The 24499-nt window shown below is 43.2% G+C and overlaps 1 protein-coding gene across 1 annotated transcript in view; it reads right to left on the bottom strand.

Annotated features, from left to right (window-relative positions):
* The window catches only part of Dnah3 (dynein axonemal heavy chain 3), a 163945-nt gene that overhangs the window by 32326 nt on the left and 107120 nt on the right, over positions 1-24499 (bottom strand). The window contains exons 42-51 of the mRNA XM_035441306.1: positions 23233-23527; positions 20874-21053; positions 17676-17799; positions 17426-17582; positions 17040-17183; positions 14395-15061; positions 13083-13248; positions 12284-12500; positions 9215-9397; positions 1131-1329 (exon numbers count right to left, since the gene is read on the bottom strand). Coding sequence (XP_035297197.1) covers positions 1131-1329; positions 9215-9397; positions 12284-12500; positions 13083-13248; positions 14395-15061; positions 17040-17183; positions 17426-17582; positions 17676-17799; positions 20874-21053; positions 23233-23527 — 2332 coding nt within the window. The remainder of the gene's footprint in view (positions 1-1130; positions 1330-9214; positions 9398-12283; positions 12501-13082; positions 13249-14394; positions 15062-17039; positions 17184-17425; positions 17583-17675; positions 17800-20873; positions 21054-23232; positions 23528-24499) is intronic.

Genomic DNA, 24499 nt, shown 5'->3' with positions numbered 1-24499 from the left:
GGCTGGCCTCAAACACCCAGTCCTCCTCAGTGCAGTGCTGGGATTATAGACGTAAGCCTGGCCCTCACGTCTGCCTCTCAGTTTCTTTCTTCCACCCTTTTGTTATTGTTTTCACTCAATTTCTCTATCTCTGAGCCCTTCTCTAACTTTCTAATTAACGTTTCTTCCCTACCTTAACCAGTGTGTGTGTGTGTGTGTGTGTGTGTGTGTGTGTGTGTGTGTGTGTGTGTTCTTCTGTCTATCTCCCTTCTTTCTCCCCACTCACCCTTTCTGTGTCTCTGTGGCCACATGTATGGCTCTATTTCTTGATCTCCATTTCTCTCTACCTTCAGTACTTTTGCCTCAATTTTTCTGTTTCTTTTTTCCCCCAGGACACCTCCTACCTTTCTGCATACCCCCCTTTCCTTCTTCCTCTCCCTTTCCCTTCCCTGCCTGTTTTCCTGCCTCTGTCCTCATCCCCCTGTGGTCACAAGTTTGACAATTCAAATATGTATGTATGTTCATGAGTGAGCATGTCTTAAACGTAAATGTCTGGGTCTGTATCTCTTCTCTCTTCCCTCCTTCCATTCTGTGTGTGTTCTGTTTCATTCTCTCAGTTTCCTACTTTCTTCTTGTATGTGCTCATGAGCCACCTGACCTCCATTTTTGTCGTGACCTGCAATCTGAGGCCTCGATGATGTTCATTAGCACATACAGATATCTGAATTTTCTCAACTGACTAAGTGGCTAAAGACTGGTCAAGAAACATTCATAAGTGAGCCAGAGAGGTGGCTCACTCAGCAAAATGCTTGCTGCACAAGCAAGGGTGGCAGTACACCCTGTAGTACTACATTCAGCCGAGGAAGCACATATGGACAGGAGGATTCCTGGAGCTTTCTGGCCTGCCAGTCTATCTGAGGTGGCAAGCTCTAGGCTCAGTGAGATCCTGTCTCAAAAAATAAGATGGAGAATGGATCAAAGACACCCAGTGTCTTACACACACACACACACACACACACACACACACACACACACGTACACACATGAAGCATCACTAAGCTCTTTAAACATATATTCTCGTGCTGATACTTCCAAATTCCTCTAAAACCCAAGGAGTCCAGAACAATATGGCTTGGAGTGGGAGTGGTTACCGGAGCCACTAGGGTCTGGCTTCCTCTCTGGCTTCAGCCCCTTCATGACGCAAATGCTCTCCATCACCAGTTTGACAGGGCCTGGTGGATTCTGCATGGACTTCACCAGAGTGATGTCAGTCGGGTTCAGGGTGTCAAGGGCAGCGAGCGCAGCCTCCAGTGCTGGCATGGCCTCAGCCAGGTCCCCCTCACATTCATTCTGTAGAGAACAGGGACAAAAAGAATGGTGTTCAGTGCCTGGTACACAGGGCAGACGGGTCCTCTGTGACCAGATGCCCTTAAGGGTCAGGGCTTCCCCCTGGGGGTTCGGTTCTGGAAGACCTGATATTCAGCAGCAACAGGAGTTGGAGTCTGGCTTTTCTTTGCTGCAATGTGGATGTCCTGGACATTTAAGAACCTACTTTGCTTGTGACCCTAAAAAAATGAGGCATTGCTCAAATCGGGGCAATAAGTAGTTATTTCAGATCTTTACAAATATTATATTTCCATGTGATGCCATATGTTTAACTTCTAGACATTGTGAAATGTATACAAATTATTTTAAACTATGGTTACCTTTCTATACTGTATAGCATTAGAATAAATTCTTCCTATTGGACTCTATTTAGTACCAAGGATCTAATTTGTTAAAAAAGGATTTTTTTTTTTTTTGCACACTCACATTTGTGGGTATACATACTTACCACGGGATGCATGTGGAGGTCAATGACAACCTCTGGGGTCAGTTATCATTTTCCACCTTGTTTGAGCAAGGTCTCCTATAGTTCATCTGCCCCTGAACTTCTGGGGATCCTCCTGTCTCTGATTTCCCTTATGCCACTAGAATGCCAGGAGTGCTCCTGCATCCGACTTTACTGCAGCCTTGGGAGATTTTATTCTTCTTGTTGTTTTGTTTGCAAAAAAAGACAAAAAGACTCCTTCCTAAGTATTCAAATTGAACATACCTAGAATGTTTATGGGTCTTGTTATTTAGTTTGATTTTTATGTTTTCCAGTGTTGGGGACTGAGTTCAAATAATCAGTCTGCCACCACGCTACCCCCTGACACATTGATTATTTTGTCAATGGCTACTACCTCGTTAGCACTCCCAATCTGCATCCATCACATTCATTTTAAACCTACAATTTGTCTCTGCAAAAAATTAATCAGTGGTTTTGAACAAATTCTCCAGAGATAGGAGGTGTCTTCCGATCTACTGGTCAGGATGGGCTGAGAAACAGGGAACAGACTTAGGGTAAACAAAGGGAAGAAATGAGGTAGGAGGGGTAGGAGGTCAGGCATGAGGGTCTGGAATGTGCTGCAGATCCTCAGATAGGCTATGGTGGAGTCAGGGATAGAGTAAAGCCTGGAGACAGGATAGACTGCTAGGCAAGCTAAGGATGGAAAATGGAGATGGCAGTTACAGCTACAACAGAGCTGGAGACAGGGTTGGGTCAGGAAAATGGGACAGTGTATGCTTTAGTCATTGATTGATAAATTTTATCTATTCATTAACCCTATCTGGCTTTTACTATTTGTTAATTTTGTTTTGCATTCCTCTCTGTCTCTCTCTGTCTCTCTCTGCCTCTCTCTGCCTGTCTCTGTCTCTGTCTCTGTCTCTCTCTCTCTCTCTCTCTCTCTCTCTCTCTCTCTCTGTGTGTGTGTGTGTGTGTGTGTGTGTGTGTGTGCACCACATAGCTCATAGAAATGTTGGAGGACAACTTACAGGAATCAATCTCCATGTGGATCCCTGGGGTTGAACTTAGATTGTCAGGCTTGACAGAAGTACCTTTACCTGCTGAGTCATCTCACCAGTCTCCATTTGTTAATTTAAACATAAAATCAATGTAACACCATGCATCTATTAAATAAAATGAAGCCCCTTCTTGCTACAACATGGATGGAATGTATAAACACCATGCTAAGTGAAAGAAGCAGACACACAACTATCTGTTGTTACATGGCTCCATTTCTATGAAGTGTTCAGAATGGGCAAATCCACAGAGGCAGGTTAGTAGTTACCTGAAGTTGAAGAGAGGGGGAATGACTGCTAAAGGGAATCAAGTTCTTTCTGGGGTGATAAAAATTTTCTAGAATTACATAGTGTTAATGTTTGCACAACTCTGTGAATGTACAAAATTGTACTGAATTGCACAACTTTAAAGGGAGAGCATTAAAGGCAAGTGCATTATATCTCAAGTCTTTAAAAAAGAAAGAAATCGCCGGGCGTTGGTGGCGCACACCTTTAATCCCAGCACTTGGGAGGCAGAGGCAGGCGGATCTCTGTGAGTTCGAGGCCAGCCTGGTCTCCAGAGCAAGTGCCAGGATAGGCTCCAAAGCTACACAGAGAAACCCTGTCTCGAAAAATAAAAAAAAAAGAAAGAAAGAAAGAAAGAAAAAAAGAAAGAAAAAAAGAAATAAAGAAGAAACCTGCTGAGATAGAACTTCATAACAAGGAGGCTCTTTTGGGTTAGTTAGGAACTCAAATTCTATCAAGGAAAGAAAAAATTGCCAAGACATGAAAATGAGTTAGTCAAGGTCATACAGTTGTTGAGTCACAGAGCTGGGCTCCTATCTCCTAGTTTAGTGAATTATTTATGAGTTACTGAATCCGAGGGTGATCATACAGTTATGACTGAAGTAGAACCCCACCAGAGAATCCCAATTGTTTGTGGTATGGTCTCTCTATATCCCCTAATATCCTCAAATATGCTGTGTAGCCCAGGCTGGCCTTGAACTCATGAACTTCCTGCCTCTGCTGCCTGAGTGCTTATATTAAAAGCTGAGAAGGTCAATCCCTAGGCAAGTTAAGTGTGTTGAAGTCTTTGTTTATTGTGGTTAAGTAAACAAAATAAAAGTTGTTTTACTTCCTCACAGCTAATGGCATCTCCACACTTCACACCTTCACAGAGCCTGGCACCTCTCCTCTTCCTAAGGGACAAAGCCTGCAATGGGGATTCTCAGTACTGGTTATACATCAGTCATCTAGCATCACCAAGAGCATCTCCACCTTGGGTTTCAGTGGGAAGGGCAAGGACTGATACTATGCCATCTGAGCTCCAATCCTGCAGGACCGAGATTGAGTCACTCGGTCTAGGAGGGGTCTGGCCATCTTCATTCTTCACTCTGTCAGTGGCTTTGTCGAAAATACCACCCGACATTATAGAAACACTGAAATCAAAGAGCAGGAAGGAAAAGACTTCAATGACCAACAGAGAAGTGGTCACCTGATGTATAACATACCTACTCTCCATGGTCACTAAGATGTCTCTCTAAGGGGCTGGGATGACAGCTTGGTTGCTAAAGTGCTTGTTGTGAAAGTATAAAGAGCTAAGTCTATGTCCCAGCACCCACATGAAAAGCTGGGCATAGTGGGGTAAAACTCATTGCGAGCAGGCCTGGCTGAATCAGGAACCTCCAAGTTGAGTGAGAGATCTTGTCTCAAAAAGAAAGGTGGAGACTGAACAAAGACATCTGTTGTCAACCTTTGACCTCCACACACTCACACACAGATGTGCATGCACCCATAATAACATGTACATCCACCACACACACACATAGTAACAAGCACACATGTACACATGTGCACACACACAAAAGAAGCATATACACCATGCATATACACAGATGTACACATACCCACCATAACAAGTACATATATCACACATATCGCCACATACAATGTCTAAATGATATCTTGGGTATCTTGGGAAAACATTCATGGTAGGATAATATGATAAAACAAAGTACTGTGAAAATCACAGTCTTGCTGTATTGTGTCATGTGACATGTGGACATTGATGAGGAGGAAATTTCAAATTAGAGCTGAGACTTGAAAAGGTTGCTAAATTAATTTTATTTCTTTTTTGAGACAGAATTTCTCTGTTTAAGAGCCCTAGCTGTCCTGGAATTCACCCTGTAGACCAGGCTGGCCTTGAATTCACAGAGATCTGCCTGTCTCTGCCTCCTGAGTGCTGAAATTAAAGGCATGCACCACCACTACCCAGCTGAAATTAAATTCTTAAAAAAATTCATGTGCTGTTATGACACATGTTTATATGATTAAAACCTTATCAGAAAAATGGCCTTGAGTGTCAGCAATGTTGAGCATATGAAAGCTGTCGGATGTGGAGCCCATGTATTTTGATGAAATGAAATTCGTGCTACCATGATTTTGGAAGGTGATCCTCACTGAAGGGGAAAAAGTGATTTAGAAGTCTAAGGAGAATTGACCTGTTTCTGTCCTTATTTCTTTGTTTAATGAGTGTACACAGCAGTGCAGGCTAGCCTACCTCTGCCTCCCAAATGCTGGGAGGACAGGCATGCACCATGACAAACAAGATCCTGTCAGTTCAAGAAACTACTGTACTTATGAATCAAGTGTTGGAAGCCCATCTTCACCTCTTTCAGTTTCCAAATCTCCTCTGCATGAATTCTTCCTCTGTGGGGCCTCTGGTATGTGTTAGGTCCAGTGTTCCACACTCACCCACACTATGTCATCTTTAGAGGTCTAGAAGAATGGAGAAACTTAGCAGTCCTCACACAGAGAAGGACCACAGCCCTGGAGACCTTAGGAAGAGACTGTCCATAGAAAAGCCTCAGGGAAACTGTGGCACAATCTTGGGTTTCTTTCTTCTCCTCCCTGGATGGTTTCCTCATCTGACTCATCATCTCCAGGACCTGCAGGATTGGAGCTCAGATGGCATAGTATCAGTCCTTGCCCTTCCCACTGAATCCCAAGGTGGCAGTTTATTGTCCAGGGTGTGGTGAGCAGTCCCTTTCAGCTCTTGATAAGCCCCAAGTCATGGTTCATCTCCCTCCCTCCCAAGCAGGTTTGCTGTTTCCCCTTACATTCCAGATCATAATTCTGGCTGGGACATTCCCTGCCAGATGGTTCTGACACTTGGTGAGAAGCCAGACTACCACAGTGGGCAGAGGGCAAAGAACAGCTGTTTCAGAGAACAACTTATGTGGATCTTTGGCACATGCTGACACTTTACACACTTACTAATTTATTTATTTATTTGTATTAGTATTTTGGGTGCATGTATGGTGTGTGCATTATATGCATGCCTGGTGGAGGCCAGAAAAAGGTGTTGGACCCCTGGAAGTGAAGTTACAAATAGCTGTATGCCACCATGTAGGTCCTGAGGATCTAATTCATCTAGAACTTTTAGCCATGGAGAAATCTCTCCAGTGTACAAATTTGTGTTTGCTTCCTTTGTACCTCCAAGCTGTTGATGTAGAGACTGAGGCAGGGGCATAGCACTGAGCTCTGGCTGCCTGGTTATGATACAGAATCATAGAAGATATAAAGTCATATGCTTTCAGGGGCCAGGCCATTGAGATGAGAGTAGAAACTGAACTGGATGGGGCTTGATGAGCCAGAACACAGAAGGACAGCATGTTCTTATGTTTGTGTATGTGTACAACCCAAGAAAGCAGAGCCAATGTTGCTAAAGTCCTGATTTTATTTTCTAAGGAAAAGCAAAACTTTCAGATTTTTTTAAAATTACCTACTTTTTTTTGTTTTTTTTCGAGACAGGGTTTCTCTGTGTCTTTGGAGGCTGTCCTGGAACTAGCTCTTGTAGACCAGGGTGGTCTCGAACTCACAGAGATCCTCTGCCTCTGCCTCCCGAGTGCTGGGATTAAAGGCATGTGCCACCAATGCCTGCAAATTACCTGCATTTTAAATGTTAACCATTTCTGACTTGATATATCACTGAGTGTGGTTGTAACTCGAATACTTGTAATCCTAGCACTCAAGAGGCTGAGGCAAGAAGATCATGAGCTCAAGGTCAGATTGGGATACATACCAAGGTCCTATTGCAAAATGAATTGATATAATATTCTGTGCATCCCATGATACACATGGTCCCTAGCTGCCAGTTTGCAACTTCTGGGATCACAGTCAAATGCCAGGGTTTGAGGGTCAAAGAGCTTTAGGTTTGAATGCTGATCAGGTCATTTGGTGGCCTTGTAACTTTGGAAAAATTCTTGTGTCATGATTTCCTCTTATGTCAACTGGGAATGACTCTGTGTGTTGTAGTATATTGAGGAGCCGTTAGAAGGGTCAAGTCAATGAGTATCAGAGAATATAATCTCCAGGAGGGAAAGGATTTTGTTTATCCCATTCATTCCTATTTTCCACAACTAAAAAAGTGCCAGTGCATAATAGGTGTTTAATAAATTTTTGTTAAAATACTTGTTTAAGAAGCGTTACACTCTGGCCCTGGACACATGGGGAAGGGCCCAGGATCAGCATAGGAAGACTTGGTGGACTTTGCCGAGCCCCCGTTGAGGGCCCTACCCTGCCTGGGGAGTGGTGGGTGGATGGGGTGGGGGGTGGGCTGGGGGTGGGGGAGGAAGTTTGGGGGTGAGGGGAGGGAAAAAAAATTCAAAAGTAGAATTTAAAATTCCTTGAAATAATAGAAATGGGAACACAGTAGAGCAGCATTGGTGAGAACAGATAAGGCAATAATCACAGAAGACAGCCTGCTCCAAAAGACCTCAGGGTAATCACTTAAACTTTGGTGTTATGAAACTAAAAACAGAGCACTGTGAACCCAAAATAAGCATAAGAAAGAAAATGGTAAAAGTTATATTGGAAATAAATGAACCGAAAACACACAAAGCAATGGAGACAATCAATGAAATCAAAACTGACTCTTAGAAAGGCAATACAATTGACAAATATTTAGCTAAATTATTATGGTTTGAATGCAAAATATCCCTCACAGGCTCACATGTTGAACATTTGGTCCCTGGTTGGTGGTACTGTCTGGGAAGGTAGTAGAACCATTTAAGTATGGAACATACCTAGCATGGCCTTTTAAGTTGTGGGGAGACTATTTCTAGGCCAATCTGTCTCTTTCCTTGTGTGCTAAAATATGAACAAACTGTGCTATAAGGTTCCCCACCACCATGGACAGTGCCAACATGTGTCATGCCCCTTACAAACATAGGGACCATAACCTTCTAGTATGACATGGAATAAACCATTCTTCCATTAAAAAAAATACTTGTTTAATAAATATTTGTGTCTAGTATAGCCATTTTTACCACTGAATGACAAACAGCCCACTAGAATCTGGTTCCTGGCATCTGGAAGTGGCTATCTTTTATGGTTTCCATTGTGTCCTCTGTCTAAGTTACCAAGACTGTAAGTGAACCAACTTTCACAATCAGGACTTGGTGTTCATTGTGAATTCTGAGAACAGGGAGGGATCAGACTCTGAAAAACATCTACCAGAGGTCAGGTTTCAGGATTCATTGGAGAAATGCCAACTGGAAAGCCTGAACTTTTCAAGAAAATGACCCCTGACCTATTTAGGACAGATGCCAGACAGACTGCGTCTTGCTCAAACTCATGCTTGAAAATGGCTGAAGGAATTCCCTAATTCCTTAAGGCACAGGGACAAATGCTGTAGCCTAAGTGCCCCAAGCCTTGGTGTACAGTCCTGTTAGTGATCTACATTGCTCTGTGAGACCATTTCACCACTGACCCCAACGCTAGCAACTCTCAGATCCTGACACCAGCCATTCATAAGGTGGCTGTGATCCCCAAATGGAATCATTTACCAAGGGTGCTCTGAGATCCATGTAATGTCACATCAGTGATAAGGAGGCTGTCTTCTGCTGTCTGAATGTGTGCTGATCCCTTCTCAGAACTTGTTCTCCAGGATCAGAAACACCTTCAAATGGGGCCCTTTAGGTTCAATATTCTGCCATCTAAAAGATTTTCACTCTATATCTATACTCACATTAGGCACACCTGAACAAAAATGTGACAGAGGTGAAGAAGACAGCATGGGGATAGCTAAAGGCAGAGAACAGGCAGTGCAATGGCCCTGGGGAAGGAACAGTCAGAGGGCCATTGTAGCAGAGTGAATGGGGGGAAAGTTAACAGATGAGATCCAGATCATGTTGAGCCTTGCTTTTGAATCAGAGTGGGATGGAGCATATTTGGCCCTAAATCCTCCTCCATTCATTCCTAACTAGGGATTTGGAAAACTCACTGCCCTCCTCTGTCTCATCTGCAAGGTGGACACAACCACACACATTTGACAATGTTCATTCCCTCCATGCCTCCCGCTTGGTCATACCTTGATGGCTTGAGAGATGGCAGCAGCAGCATTAGCTTCCTTTTCATCTGCCTGTACCAGAAGTTTCTTGGCATCTGCTTCTTTGGTCTCTGCTTCAATTTTCACCATCATCTTATCAGTCTCCTCAGAGGTTTGGATGAGCTGAGGTTGGAGGGCAGTGAGTTCTACTTGCATGACAGACACCTAGCAAGGAAGAAGGGAAAGAAAAGATATAGGGCCAGTAGTGGCAATGCTAGAAATGGAAAGCTTATATAAGCAGACATGGTTCTGTAACATAGGGCAGATACAGAAAGGAAGGATGGCTGATTGTTGACTTGGTCCTGGGCATATTCTTGTTGGCTGGTATTTATGTCCTTAATCTTTCAATACTTAGTTACTGAGTCCATATTCAATGTTGCAGTTATCAAGAGCTGTGCAAAGCACCGACATATAATGGCAATCATAAAATATTAAAGATATGGTTTCTTCCCCTATTGAGTTTTTATTCTACTATTGTGTACAGGAAGAGAGAGACAAAGTCATAAAACTATGTAAAGCCATCGTGTGTGTGTGTGTGTGTGTGTGTGTGTGTGTGTGTGTGTGTGTGTGTGTGTGTGTGTGTGTGTGGTGTGCACCTGCACATGTGGAGGCCAGAAGCTGATGTTAGGTGTCTTTCTTGACAGGCACATTGAGGAGAGGTCTCATAATTGAACCTGGAGCTGCCTATCTGACTAGTGTAACTAGTCATCTTGTTGAAAAGATCCACTTGTTGCAGAGATCTATCCTCTGAGATTATAGGTGGGCTGTTATATCAACATGGCATTTATGTGAGCTCTGAGAATCTGAACTTTGGTCCTCATGTTTGCATGGCAAGTGTTTTATCCTGGATCCATTCCCACAGCTCCTGGGTCCTAAAGCTACTTTTGATACAATGTTAACACACACACACACACACACACACACACACACACACACACACACACACACACTCACTCAATCTTTATACCAGCTGGCCTTCAATTTATAGCATAGTCAGATTCTTGAGCTCTCAAGCCTCAGTCTCTAAGAGTCCTGGGATTACAGGAGGATTCCAGCAGACCAAGCTAGAAGGAACCTGCAAGGCTCCTTTTTCTAGTACTGCAGACTGAATGCTTGTATCCTTTAAATGTAATTGTTGAAGCTTAATTCAGAGATAATGATATTTGGCAATGGGACCTTTGGAGGTCATTAGAGTTAGATGAGGTCCTGAGAGAGGGAACCTCATGATGGGATAAATACCCTTAGTAAGAGGAAGACACAAGAGATCTGTCCTGTCTACCACGTGAAGACACAACAAGATTACTGTCTGGGCTGGGCCCTTGCTCTACAGCTTGACAACCTGAGTTAGAGTCTCCAGAATCCATGTAAAGGCAGAAAGAAAGGGATGGCAAAAGCCCCATATTGGGTGAACTCACTTTCCACCAAGTCTGACAACCTGAGTTCCAAACCAGAATCAACATGAAGCAAGGGAAGACATGATTCCTATATATGCATGCTGTGGCACACACAGCCTTCTCCCTGCTCCCACACAAATGTAACAATGAACAATTTATATGTTAAGAAGAAAACCCTATTCTATTCCAGTAATTTGTCATCTGACCTCCACATGCATCCTGTGGTGTGTGAATGTCAACACACACACACACACACACACACACACACACACACACACACACACACCAAAACAAAACAATAAAACCCTAAAAATTAAATAAAAATGTTACTGTCTAACTGGGAGGAGAGTCCTCACCAAACACTGGATCTGCCATCACTTTGAACTTGACTTCCAGTCCCCTAGCACTGTAATTTTTTTTTTTTTTTTTTGGTTGTTGTTGTTTCCAAGCCTCCAGACAGCCATCTTCTTATCCAGTCAATGCTCTTGGGAATATTCCTACCAAGTGCCTTTGGGGCTGTTTGAGCACCTTCTGTGATGGGGCCTCAGCACTTTTCAGGGGATTGTAATCATTCAGAAAGCGAAACTCATTAGATTTCCCCAATGAAGAGTCAGAATCTCTCTCCATGCACTTTCACCCCCAGGAGCCTATGAGGAAACCAGGGCGTGGCAGGCTCGCCTGGTTGGGAATCAACCCTAGGATCAAGATTGTTTGAGTTCTGGCTCTGGTGTGACTGCTCACCAGGCTGAATGACCACGGGCATGTCACCTGGCCTCTCTTGTGTCGTGGTTTCTTTGTAATAGGAGAAGATGGCAGTGCTTTCTGGTACACAGCACCAGACATGTGACATACAAGGTTCAGAGCATGCTAACTGGTGCTCTTTCCCTTTCAGGTCTAGACTATTTGAGGCCCCTTTTCTGCTTCTCCTACAACATGGCTTTCTCATTTCTTATCTAGATAGACTCTAGCTTTCAACATTAGACCCAGCACCCCTAGTACCAGATCAGTGGAGTATACTTCTGACATTGTTACTTGTCCCCGTGTCATAGTGTCACACTGCCAGGTCAGACAGCAATAATTTGAGTTCAGGTCTACCCTTACAAAGCCCACCTTCTCCTGCCAAGGCTCACAAAGAAGCCACAGCTGAGGTCCTAACTCCACGGGAGTGCCTGTACTCAGTATGAACGATACTTTATTCTACCCCCCTCCCCTTGAGAAAAGGTCAAAAATAGTCCCAGACTAGCCAGGGGCTAGAACTTACTTTTATTATTATTATTATTATTATTATTATTATTATTATTATTATTATTATTATCATTATCATTATTATTATTATTAAGCTGCCCTTGAACTCACAGAGATTCACCTCTGCTTTCTGAACACTAGGATTAAATCTATGTGCAACCATGCCCTCCTTACTGTGGTACTTCAAGAGACCAAATTAATACCAAAAAAAAAAAAAAAATCCAAAATGAACAAGAGAGTAAAATCTTAACTAAATCAGGATCACACAAATCTGAGATTAAATGAATTAATCGAGGTGAGCAGTGCAAGTGCAGGTTGGGTCCTGTCTTTATCTGATGCCCTCTTACATTCTGTATCTTGACACCCCCAGCATATCCAGGCCCCTTTCCCCCTGTTCTATGAAAACGCTCACTTGAGAAGATGCAAATTCCAGTTTCTGCAAGCCTGCCAAGTAGCGGTTCCTCATGGTGTCCACCTCTTGTCTCTTGCTATTCAGGAGAGTTTTGAAGGTTAGGATCAATTCAAGGTAAGAGGTGGGGGTCACATAGTTGTGCCTGAGAAGTGTGTCGTAATAATCAAGAGAAAGCTTCTTCACGCTCTCCTGAAAGTATTTGCACATGGAGATGACCCTGCCAAGGAAATCAAAGAGGTTAACTGGGGCCCAACTTCCTACAGAGGTCATCTAGCATCGCTTAGTAATGGACACCAGGGCACCAGAGGGGCCACACTGGCCTGCTAGAATCCAACAGGTGAACAGAGCCAAGGAGAGAAGAGGAGGGAGGGGAATAGTCTACTGGGATGACCCTGGCCCTTTTATGAACCACCAGGGCTTCTGCAGGACTTTCTGATCTTTGGCAGTCTGAAGCAGCTTCCAGGGTGCAGAGAACTTTTCAGTTACATTTTTATTTTCCATGTGTCTAAATGTGCATGTGCATGTGGAGGTCAGAGGACAGCGTGCAGGAGTCAATTTTCTCCTTCCACCATGTGGGCTCTGGGGATTGAACTCAGGTTGTCAGGGGCCTTTACCTTCTGAGCTGTCTCACAGGCCCTCACTTCTTTTCTCTTTCAGCAAAGGTGCTGTATTAAACAGCTAACAAAAATGTTGTAAGATATTTTCTAGCCATATATTGAGAAATCTTTAAAACAACATAAACAGCCAGCCGAATTTCAGCTTGGAATACCTGGGGTACTGGAATGAAACTGAAGCTTACTCTGTCCGAATGCTGTCATCAAGCTCCACGTCTTCTAGGAATTTATTAGCCACCAACTCTAGGGCATCGGTTGGCCAGGCCTGGAACCAGTCAATTGTGCAGCAGTTGATTAGTGAAGGGAACATTCTCAGGCGTGTTCTGAAGGCATCCCCGATTGGACTCATGGCTAATTAAAAAAACAGGTTTCATTATTTCCCTTCTACCAAGGCTTGGAGAAGCAAAGGGAAGAGAGAAGTTTCCAAGGGGCCAGTAATGCTCCTTGTTAGTCCTATGGTGATGTAGTTATAAATAGCCATGATGAGAGCCTGGGAAACAGTGGAATCATGGGATATTTTTATGATAGAGTCTCCATATATTATGGTAGTCCTTTTAAATAATCTCCTGTATGCACTATTGTGCCTTAGGGTCCCTTAGTGGGGATAGAGCCCTTTGTCCTATTTGTTCTATGCTTTAATATAAGGTACTCATGTTTAGATACCCACAGAAGTTGCTAATGGTTTATTTCTGACCCCAACTTCATCCAGCCAAAGACTCCTAGTTCTGCACCTCAAATTCCATTCACTGCTTATTTAGTGTTTGGGGGAAGCATGAGGCATAGGTGGAAGTAGTGAGAGGTCAGTGTGGCTGGAGGGCCATGAAAGGAATCTGGCTTCAGACGAGGGTAGAGAAGTACAGTGGGGTAGTTTGATGGGTGACCTTATAAGACATAGGTGAGAAAGTTTTGTCCTTTAATCCCCATCCTAACAGGAAGTGATTATTTTAACTTGTGTGTTCATGTGCATACACACACACACACACACACACACACACACACACACACACACACACACACTTATCCTATCTGCAACACAGAAAAAAAAAACTCACTCTGGATTAATGGATCAGACAAGTCTAAAATGAACAAAAACAGAGACAGGAAAGGACAGTACAAAGGTGAGATCTTCAAGAGACAATAGTGGCTTGGCTACATGAAGGGTACAGGAACAGAGAAAGGTGAACAGGAGAGAACAGTTAAGCACATCCCATGGGTTTATGGATAGTTTGTCTGGTAATTCATGGACAGCACTGGTGTTCTGTGCCAGGTAATAATGCTAAGCTGTGATCCTTCTCAAAGAATTCCAAGAACTGAAGAGACTGGAATAGGCTCAGCACAGTTGTTGAGATAAATTGCCAAAAGAAGCCTAGATTGTGACCATTGGTTGGTGCCTTGGTTAGACAATTTTGGGGTCAGTAAAGGAGACTGGATTAGAGATATTGGGAAGACCCTCAAGACACCAGAGACCAAAGGCATGCAGACTTTGCCATTTCTTACCAAGGACAATGTGAAGGTTCTTCTTCACTCTGTCAATGAAGAAGTTGTACATAGACACAGGAGTGACTTCAATCTTTTCTCCTTCTGTCCTGACTGCTGTCTGCATCTTTTCCACAAGTTCAGCCTTCTCATCGGCTGGGAAGATATTGGGCACATCGCCTGTGTTCAGTAGCATGTTGATGTCTTCAACAAATGACTCATCCTTGATCTGGTTATCCGAGAAGAGGAATACGGTACACTTGGTGGCCACTCCAGACTGCAGCATTATCTTTTTCAGGTCCTCTCGCCAATCATTGCCTGTGTAATTCTTTGTGATTTCAATCTGGTATAGCTCATATGAGTTCATGAATGTGGATAGTTTGGTGGCACTCTGCCTCCCACTGCCCCCAATGCCCACCAGGAGCAAGTGGCCTTTGTTCTGCTTCAAGACTCTACAGATCCTGGAGATGTGTTCAATGGCAAACTTGAACATGACCAAAGACATGGGGGCCTTGCTGATGCTGTTGAACTCATCTAGATAATACTCCATAACCCCGGTGAGTAGTTTCAGGTCAGTGATCTCATCATAGATTTTTTTGTCACTTTCTGGAATCAAAAAATCCCCGAAGAAGAGGCTACGGATGTTATCATCGACTATCTTCCCAGTGGGTGACAAGTGGATGAGCACCTGTGGGAAAGCTAAGTGTCAGCTGGGCCCTTAGCCTGTGACCCAGGCTGGCTGTGGGTAGTGGGAGGGAGCAAAAAGGAGACCTGCTTATTTTTCCTGAGCACATCTTCCAAACCATGGCTCATCAATATAAATATTTTAAACACAATATGTGGATGTGATGGTTGGATAAAAGAACAGTAGAGGTGTGGGTGGGGCTAGCAAAGTGGTTAAGAGCATGTGTGGCTCAATAGAGGACCCAAGTTCAGGTCCCAGCACCAATATCAGACAGCTCACAACCGCCTGTAACTTCAGTTGTAGGGTAGCCAACACTCTCTTTTGACCCCTGAGGGTACCATACTCATATGTATATACCCTCACACAGGTACATGTACACATAAATTTTTAAAAAAAATTTTATTTGTGTGTGTATGTCACACATGTTATGGGGGTACTTTTAGAGGCCAGAGAGGGAGTTGGGTCTCTTGGAGTTGCGGTTACAGGTGGTTGTGAATTGCCTGATGTGGGTGCTGAGAGGCAAACTGGAAGAGCAGCAAGTGCTTTTAATAACTGAGCCAACTCCCCAGCCCTGACTCCATTTTTGCTTGTTTGTTTTTAGGCATGGTCTTGCTGGGTAGCCCAGGAAAGCCTGGAACTAGCTATGTAGATTAGGTTGTCCATGAACTCACAGAGATCCTCTTGGAATTAAAAGAGTCTGCCACTAAACTCAGCCTCACATACACATCTGTGTTCCATATGCACATATACTACTCCCCAAGTTGCTAAATATTGGTTGTTAGCTTGTAAGGTCCCACAGAAGGCAGGGGAAGGATGGCATCACTTTCCTATGTTTGGTCCTTTACCAAACAGCAGTGTGGGTGATATCCCTACTCTTTATGCTGCCTAGAGTAGAGGGCTTTAGATGTTTCCTCCCCATGATATGAGGGTCTGTCAGTTCCTCTGCTCTTGGCTTCTGGACGCAGCATAAGACACTCCTATGTTTTCCCTGCTTGGTAAAGCAAATTAAGATGCAAATATAGGAAGAAAGTGTTCACAACTCTGTGATGCTGAATCTTTTGGCTGAATTTTACCAGGGTCTTGGCCAAATTATAAAAATCTGTGTTTTTCTCCCCAAAGCCAAATGAATTGGTCTTAGAATGTATTTTAAGTTGAATTAATTTTATTTTTAAAGACTTACTTTTTTTGTTTGTTTGTTTGTTTGTTTTCGAGACAGGGTTTCTCTGTGTAGCTTTGGAGCCTATCCTGGCACTTTCTCTGGAGACCAGGCTGGCCTCGAACTCACAGAGATCCACCTGTCTCTGCCTCCCGAGTGCTGGGATTAAAGGCATGTGCCACCAACGCCCGGCGACTTACTTTTGTTTTTAATTATGTGCACTCCTGTGTGTTTATGTGTGGGTATGTGCATGTGTGTGCAAGTGCTTGTGGGGGACATTGGATCCCCTGGAGCCTTTGTCAGAGGTAATTGTGAGCTGCTCCATGTGAGTGCTGGGAACCAAAAGTAGTCCTCTGAAAGAGAAGGCCTGCTCTTAACCACTGAGCCATTTCTCTAGCCCCTTAAACTGATTTAAAATAAATAGCATCATTTATGAGCCATTTTGAGTGTACTGAAACTTATATGTTATCATAGAAATGAAGCAAAATTGGGCCAAGTAAAATAACAACAAATTAAATGACTAACTTATGTATGTGCTATTTTCCATGGTTCAGGGAGAAGAGTGGTCTTTACTGGGAATAGAATCTAGAGCTTGAGACTAATGTGGGCCTGTTTCTGAGGCCAGATGATTGTAGAATAAGATTTTCCAGCCAGGCAGTGATGGCGCACGCCTTTAATCACAGCACTTGGGAGGCAGAGGCAGGCGAATCTCTGTGAGTTTTAGGCCAGCCTGATCTACAGAGTGAGTTCCAGGATAGCCAGGACTGTTATACAGAGAAACCCTGTGTCAGAAAAACAAAACAAAATAAATAAAAAAAGATTCACCTTCTCCATTGTCTGCTTGAAGCAATTGGAGGTAGTTTCCTTTACCAGGTTGAAGAAAGTCTGTCTGTCCTCGTTATCAATCAGACGGTCATAGAAGACTCGGTAAACCTCATGGATCCAAAGCCGGATAAATTTTTCCAAATCCTAAAGAGTTAGTCATTTGAATGAATTAAAGATGGTGCTTGGGGTGATGGTTCTCAAAAGGTCTCTAAATCTTGGGGTTTATGTGAGGCATAAATAAGACAACAGATAAAAAGTACTATGCCATGAACACATTGGAGAATAGAGTTTGTGATTGATAAAAGCCCATCTTACTAGGCATGCTATTAGTATACACCCAAGAATATTGACAAAAGATTTGCAAGACAGAAACAGTAGCAGCTGACCTGCAGGTTGGTGTGGGGACATAGCAGTACCCCCTGGATCACCCGTGAGAAATCCCGAAGATTAAAGACATAATGTGATTTGGAGGGAGTTGGCAAGAAGTTCTCGACTGCAGCTCTATAGATTGTCAGAGTAGCATGGACCAGCATCTTCCCATACCTTGGGAGGAAGAGGGAGGCAGACTAGTCACATAGCCAAGCAGAAATGAGGACCCCCCAGGACAATAAGCAGGAAGCCACAGGAACTTCTTACCTCAAAAATATGACATCAAATCCTTTCGAAAAGTGCCAGTCAGCGATAGAACCGAAAATCTTGGTTAAGATTTCATCTTCAAAGGCATTGATGGAAACAATGTTAAGATGGCGAGTGAACCGTCCTGGAAACATATGGACATTGAGTTTACCTGAACACTTCCCAGACCTAGTGACTCTGGGAAAGAGCAGAGTCAGTGTCCCCTCATGTCCTGTAGCCCTGCCATCCAATGTGTCAGCCTCTAGCCACCTGCTGTTATTTATATTTAATATAAGGTATAGCATCAAGAATAGACTTCCTCGGTTTCACTGGTTACATGACGTGTGCTCAGTAGCCATGAGTGGCTGGGGAACAAACTGCCTCCATGATTTGCAGAAGTGATGCTAACAGTGCCTCCTCTGGAACACAAGGTTGTTTTTATTTTTAAGATTTTACTTTCATTCACTTACTTTAAAATTTGTTTTGCTTTCTGTGTAAGTCTGTGCACCCTGTGTATTACCTTGTGCCCTGAAGACCAAAGGCACAGGGTCCCTAGAAACCAGAGTTACAGAGAGTTGTGAGCAATCACTTGGGTGCTGGGATCAAAGCCAGATCCTCTGTAAGAGCAGCTAGTGTTCTTCACTGCTCCAGGGCCTCTCCTCTCATGTGTCTCCACGTGTGTCTCTGTGTGTGTCTGTGCATGTGTGAATGCTGGTGTCTGAGGAACCCAGAAGAGGCTATTGGTTCCCCTGGAGCTACAGTCACAGACAGTTGTGAACTGTCCTGGGAATTGAACCCAGGTCCTCTGCGAGAATGATATCTGCTCTTAACTGCTGACCCATTTCTTCAGCCTCACAATGTTATTTTTAAAAACTAAAGGAAATATCTGATTACTGTAGAATAGCCAAATAACTAAAACATTGTTATGTAGAAAGAGTTTCCCTAACTTTGCTCTCTGTTCCCAAGTTAGCCACCATTTCCTGATTCACCAATCCCAGGCCTCTGGAGTCCCATTGCTTCCTCCTGCTTTCTCTTGCACATGTGCAGAGCTTGCAGGTCCTGTAGTTGTCTGGGGTTTGTTCCTAATCATCAGCATTTTGGGAACTGGGGCTCTGTAAGTTGTCTGCATTTATTTATAGATTTGGGAAGAACCAAAAGATATTATATATCTGTATATATGTGTATATATGCATATATATTATGTAGTTTCTGTGTTTTATAAACACATGCATATAAACAGGCATATATAGGGGCTGGAGAGATGACTCAGTGGGTAAGAGCATTGGCTATTCTTCCAGTGGATCCAGGTTCAATTCTCAGCACCAACATGGAGCTCACAACTCTCTGTAACTCCAGGCCTAGGGCATCTAACATCCTCTTCTGGAGTTCCTGGGCACTGCATGCACATGGTATATAGGCATACATGCAGGCAAAACACCCACACATATAAGAATAAGTAAATAAATGTAAAGTACACATATGTACATTTTTTCTTGTTAAAAAAGTAACAGTAGACTGATTTTTATATGTCTGTGTATGCTTGGTATGAATGTGTGTATGTCTGTTTGATATATATGTATTCATGCATAGATTTGTGTGTATGTGTCTGTATCTGGTATGAATGCACTCTTGCATGTATGTGTATGTGTGTGTGTGTGCTTGGTATTCATGTGTTCATATGTGGGTATGTATATGTGGTATATGTGTGTAAACCAGAGTTTAATGTTGGTTGGGTGTCTTCTTTTTAAAATATCTTTCTACCATTGTGTGTGTGTGTGTGTATGTGTGTGTGTGTGTGTTATGCATTTGTACATAGAGGTGTGTATACATGTGCATGTTGGTGCATGTATATGTGTATGTACATACATGTGGAGATAGATTGATATTTTCTATGTTGCTTATTGGTAGATATGTGAATTTTATGACATTTAGTATTTTGATGAAAAATAATACTTAACATAAATTTGTGCTTTCTCTGTGTTTGCCAAAAATGGGTTATTTGTTGCTGTGTTCTCAATCACTGCACTGTCAATAACCACAATACACTGCCTTGAACTTCAGTTTCCCCATCTGAATACTAATGGAGTTTTAAAAATTAGTTTTTAAAAATAATATTGTGAGGCTGAAGAGGCGGCTCAGAGGTCCTGGGTTCAATTCAGTTCCCTACTGAATACAATTTCACTAAATATCAGCATTAGGGGCTAGAGAGATGGCTCAGTGGTTAAGAGGACTTGATGCTTTTGGGGAGGACTCAGGTTTGGTCCCCAGCACCCAGATGGAGGCTTACAATTGTCTATAACTTCAGTTCCTGGGGATCTGGTGCTCTCTTCCAGCCTCCAAAGGCACCAGGCATACATGAAGTGATGCATATATATATATATATATATATATATACCGTTCTAAAAACATCAGCATCAAATGTAATCATTCCTTGACAGTGACAGATTACAATAGAAACAAGATTGTGTTGCCAACAATGAAAGTGACCCAGTATCCTCCCTCACAGCTAATATGAGTGATTCAGCTTCTTTACCAAGTGACAACACTGGGTTCTCTTCATCTTTCCAGATTCTGGATAAAAATGAACTCATCAGATCATCCTAACTTCCTGAGAGGACCCAGTTCAGAGCAGGACACTGTTTCCTTACTCCCCATAAATCACCCCACAAACCCACTTAGCTCCCTCCACCTGGCACTCCTGAGCTCCCATGGATGCTCTCACTGGGAGCAGCCTGTGCTTGATCTCATGTGATTACACACATGTTCCTGGCAGGAGTTGAGTACTATCTTTTATGACAGACACTTTTCAGAGGTCTTATTTAAGACTGAACTTGAAAACTGCCCGTTGCTATATGTTCTGGACACACATTCCTGTTTGAACAAGCTATAGAAAATAGTAATATAAAAACCTCCCTATGGATTCAAGGTTCCCTAGACTTTGCTGTGCTCAGATCCAAGGCAAATGCAGCCCTGTAGCTCTCTCTTCTGATGGGACACCCCTTTTTGGTGAATAGACAAAGAGTTCCTAACAGACTCTTGTCATCTTCCCATCCCACTGCACATTCCAACTTTAAGTCTGGAGCTAACTGAAACCTTCCCAGCTGTGCGCAAAGGCACACTCCACATTCTGTCCTGTCAGAAGGCCCTGAACTAATTCCTCCATGATGGCCAGCTCTGCAGGGGAGTGGAATGAGAAGTAAACCCTCTTCCGAGACATACCAGTGATATCATTCCTCCCTCCTCCAGGGGGGCCCATGGCAGTCACAAGCAGAACATCTACAATGTCTAGCCTGTTTGTGTCTTTCTTGTCAAACCAGTAGCCATGGTCAATCCATTGTCTCAAAAGTTCAATGGGAGGCTGAGCTCCATATATCTCTTTGGCTGGCATGTTCAGATCATCTGTAGAAGGAAGCCACACACACTGTGAGTACATAGGATCCTCTGGTCCTACAGGGGTAACCAATGACTGTTCCCTTTATGAGAATGTCTGTGTCCAGTGACCCCCATCCCCATTCCAGACCCAGTGTGGGGGACCAAATAATTCTGTTATGGAATATTTTGGGGCCCAGCCTCCAGCTCCTGTAAACATGGAGCACCGGAAAGCTCCGGCTCACCATTGTATTGTTAATTGCCAGTAGGGCTACTATTGTTTACCATGGCCTCAGGGTAATATGCCTCCTATTTGCATTTCTATGTGCCTAAGCAGCCTAAGCATCTGAATAGGCCCTCACCTGGGTGGAGGTGCATGGTATGTGGATGACCAGGGAAGAAGAGAGTTAGGAGGAGACCAGAGGAGAGAGGAGAACAAAGAGAGACGGTTCCCTCGTGGTCATGACAGGATTAGCAGAAAAGATGGCTAATAAAGAAATGACTCTAGTTCTACAACATGGAACTGAGAGCTCTCTAAAGATGACAAGATGCCTGTGTTTGGTCTTTATTGTCGCTGGGTTGCTAGGAGCTTCCAGGTCCACATACCCCCACTCAGGCCAAACCTCATGGACTAAGGCTGAAACATGCTGGGTCACGACAACCCAGTCAGAAGCCCAGATGGGAAAGGATTTTCTTGGGTTTAGACTTTGCTATCTTATTGAAGTCCTTGTCCATATGACTATAGGATACTTGAGCTGGCATCAACAAATAAAGATTTAACTTTCCCTCATTTTCCTTAGCCAAAATACACTGTCTACTACACTACAGGCACTTTGTTAATTGTTAAGTATGTGAGAATAAGGGATCTGCTGAAAGTTTCCTTTTGTTGTGTTTTCTATCTTGGGTAGGAGTCTCATTGTACTGCCCAGGCTCATCTCAAATTCTATAGACATGCTGTCTGCCAGCTAACATGTAATTTTCAGTGTGATGGGCATTGAACCCAGGACCTCTCTACATGCTAAGCAAATTCTGTACTAACTGAGTAAAAACCTTTTCCCTTGATTGGGCATTAAGACAACATGCAATAGCTGAGCTCTGGTCAGAGCAAGGCTTTGAACTAGGCCCTTTCGTAAGGCTCAAAATGGATTACAGGTTCTCTTAAGTGCAAGAACATTTTCCTCCTGGAACACATTGCTCAGTCTTGGAATATAGGAGACACCAAATCCAGTGAAGGCTCTCTTCATTTTTCCTCAACAATTATTGGTAGAATGATCAGTTTGTGCAACTCAACATTTTAGGAACTTTAGACAAATTAACTCATTTAATGCAAATATGACATTAAAGGACATGGCATTACCTGTGTGTTTGAGGAAAAAACCCTGACCCTCAGATCAGGGAGGCTAAGTCAAACTATACTTAGGGTTGAAAATTGATATAGGAACCTAGTTTGGTTTAGCTGCAAGGCTTAAACTGACTTTGCATACATCATAAAAATAGGGTGGGAGACCTGGATGGAGGGAAAAAAGGAAAGACAGAAAAAGAAGGAAAAATAAAACAGATAAGATTCCTGACTTTCAGGAGATGATGTGCGTCCATAAGGATATAAATATAACCATGAAATGTGTATTATTAATACGTGAGTTTAAAGTAGAGGACACAAGATGACCCAAGACAGCAGGGGCATTATGAGTACCTCCTGAGTCAGCAGCCAAGCTAGTACAATCATGATGATTAATCATTTGGGTCTGAGGCCCAAATGGAAAAAAAAAAAAAAAAAAAGAAGAAGGAAGTGCTTTTTACAATGGCGAGCATTGAGAGAAAGTCTATGTTCCTACTTCACAAACATTTTCTTAGCAACTATTGGATTACTTCACTTAGGGACAGACTACTTATCTGCTGTCACTTAGTGATAGCTCACTTATCTGATGCAGATGGACACAAATGTTACTTCTGGAGGTGTCAGAGTTTAGCTGCTACCACCACAGTCTCCTAGGAATATTGTTCACTTCAAAGAAGGAAAAGGGAAAGCAGAGAGGAAAGGAAGGGAGGGAGGAAGGGAGGGAAGAAAGGAAGGAAGGAAGAAAGGAGGGAGGGAAGGCAGAAGGAGGTGAGAAGGTGATGGAAGGATTGCTAAATCATCTGCTGGAGAGAGTGGGGAAAGTTCTAGATACAAGAACTCAGTCTACCCAGACCCAAGCCAATCCCTTACCTACAAACACCACTGCTTTCTTCCCTATAGGAGGCCCGAAAAGGCCTTTCCGCCGACGGTCCAGCTTGGACATGATGATATCCTGGGTCTGGTTGGCTGAAGTTCTGGCAGAGAAATTGATGAAGTTGGGCAAGTAAATACTTTTGGGAAGATGGAGAAGATAGTTGTTGACGATGGCTGATTTGCCAGTGCCTGTAGGACCCACAAACAGTATCGGAATCTCATGGTCCAGGAAAGTTTTTAAGAAGAAGGACTGCCGGGCAGTCTCCATCGTGGGGATGATGAGGTCTGATACCTGTTTCACAAAGATACAAGACATTTTGGTCCTGGAGTCTTAGGATTCAAGGGATCTGGATTTGAACTGTAGTTCTATGTTTTACTATCTTTATGACCTTGAACAACCATTTAACCTTTCAAGGGTCCTTTGTTTCAATTCTGAAATGGGGATAATCATGGCATTCAGTACACAGTTGTCAGAGATCAAATGGGACCAAACACACAAAGGTGAGTGCTATTGTCCCTGAGGAAGCAGAGGTACAGAAGTCTTTTTCAACTTGCTCAAGCAACATAGGAAGTAAGTGGAAAGGCAGAGATTTGAATTCCAGCTTGTATGATTCTAAAGTCTACCTTCATAATACTAAACTGTTATAAAAACCAATAATAATAAGGGCCAGTCCTTGACTTCTATCTCTGAGACTTCCTTTCAACCAAGATCCACCTTCCATGTGCCTCCAATTCTGACTCAGAAGGTTTAGGTGTGTTATGGTTTAGGCCTGGAATATCTCCAAAAGACTAATGTGATGAATGAAAGCTTGGTTTCCCACGTAGAAATGTTCAGAAGTGGGTTTTTTGTAAAGTAACTTGATCCTGAGGGCTCTGACTCCAGCAGTAGATTAATCCCTTGATTGGTTCATGACTCATTGGCTTATTGGTAGTTGGTAGACTCATTGAAGAGGGTAAGGGGGGTCTTTGGAGCACATTTTCAGGGCTGTATCCTGTCTTTCTCTCTCTGCTGCCTAGGTGTCATGATGTGAGTAGGTTTTCTCTGCTGAGCTCTTCTGCAGTAATGTCATACCTAACCATCAGCTGTGTGATGATGGGGTCAAGAGAGTATGACATAAAGCCATCATCCAGAGTAGGCATTTTCTTCTCTGAGCTGACTCTCCAGACATTCTACCACAGTGATACAAAGCTAATGCAACATGAGCCTGGAACTTCTCTTGTTCCTGACCCACTTTTCCCAACATTGAGATTCTGGGTCCCGAAG

The sequence above is a fragment of the Cricetulus griseus genome, chromosome 3, assembly GCF_003668045.3.
Source record: "Cricetulus griseus strain 17A/GY chromosome 3, alternate assembly CriGri-PICRH-1.0, whole genome shotgun sequence".
In the NCBI taxonomy this organism is placed as follows: domain Eukaryota; kingdom Metazoa; phylum Chordata; class Mammalia; order Rodentia; family Cricetidae; genus Cricetulus; species Cricetulus griseus.
This window is presented reverse-complemented; position numbering and strand designations above follow the sequence as displayed.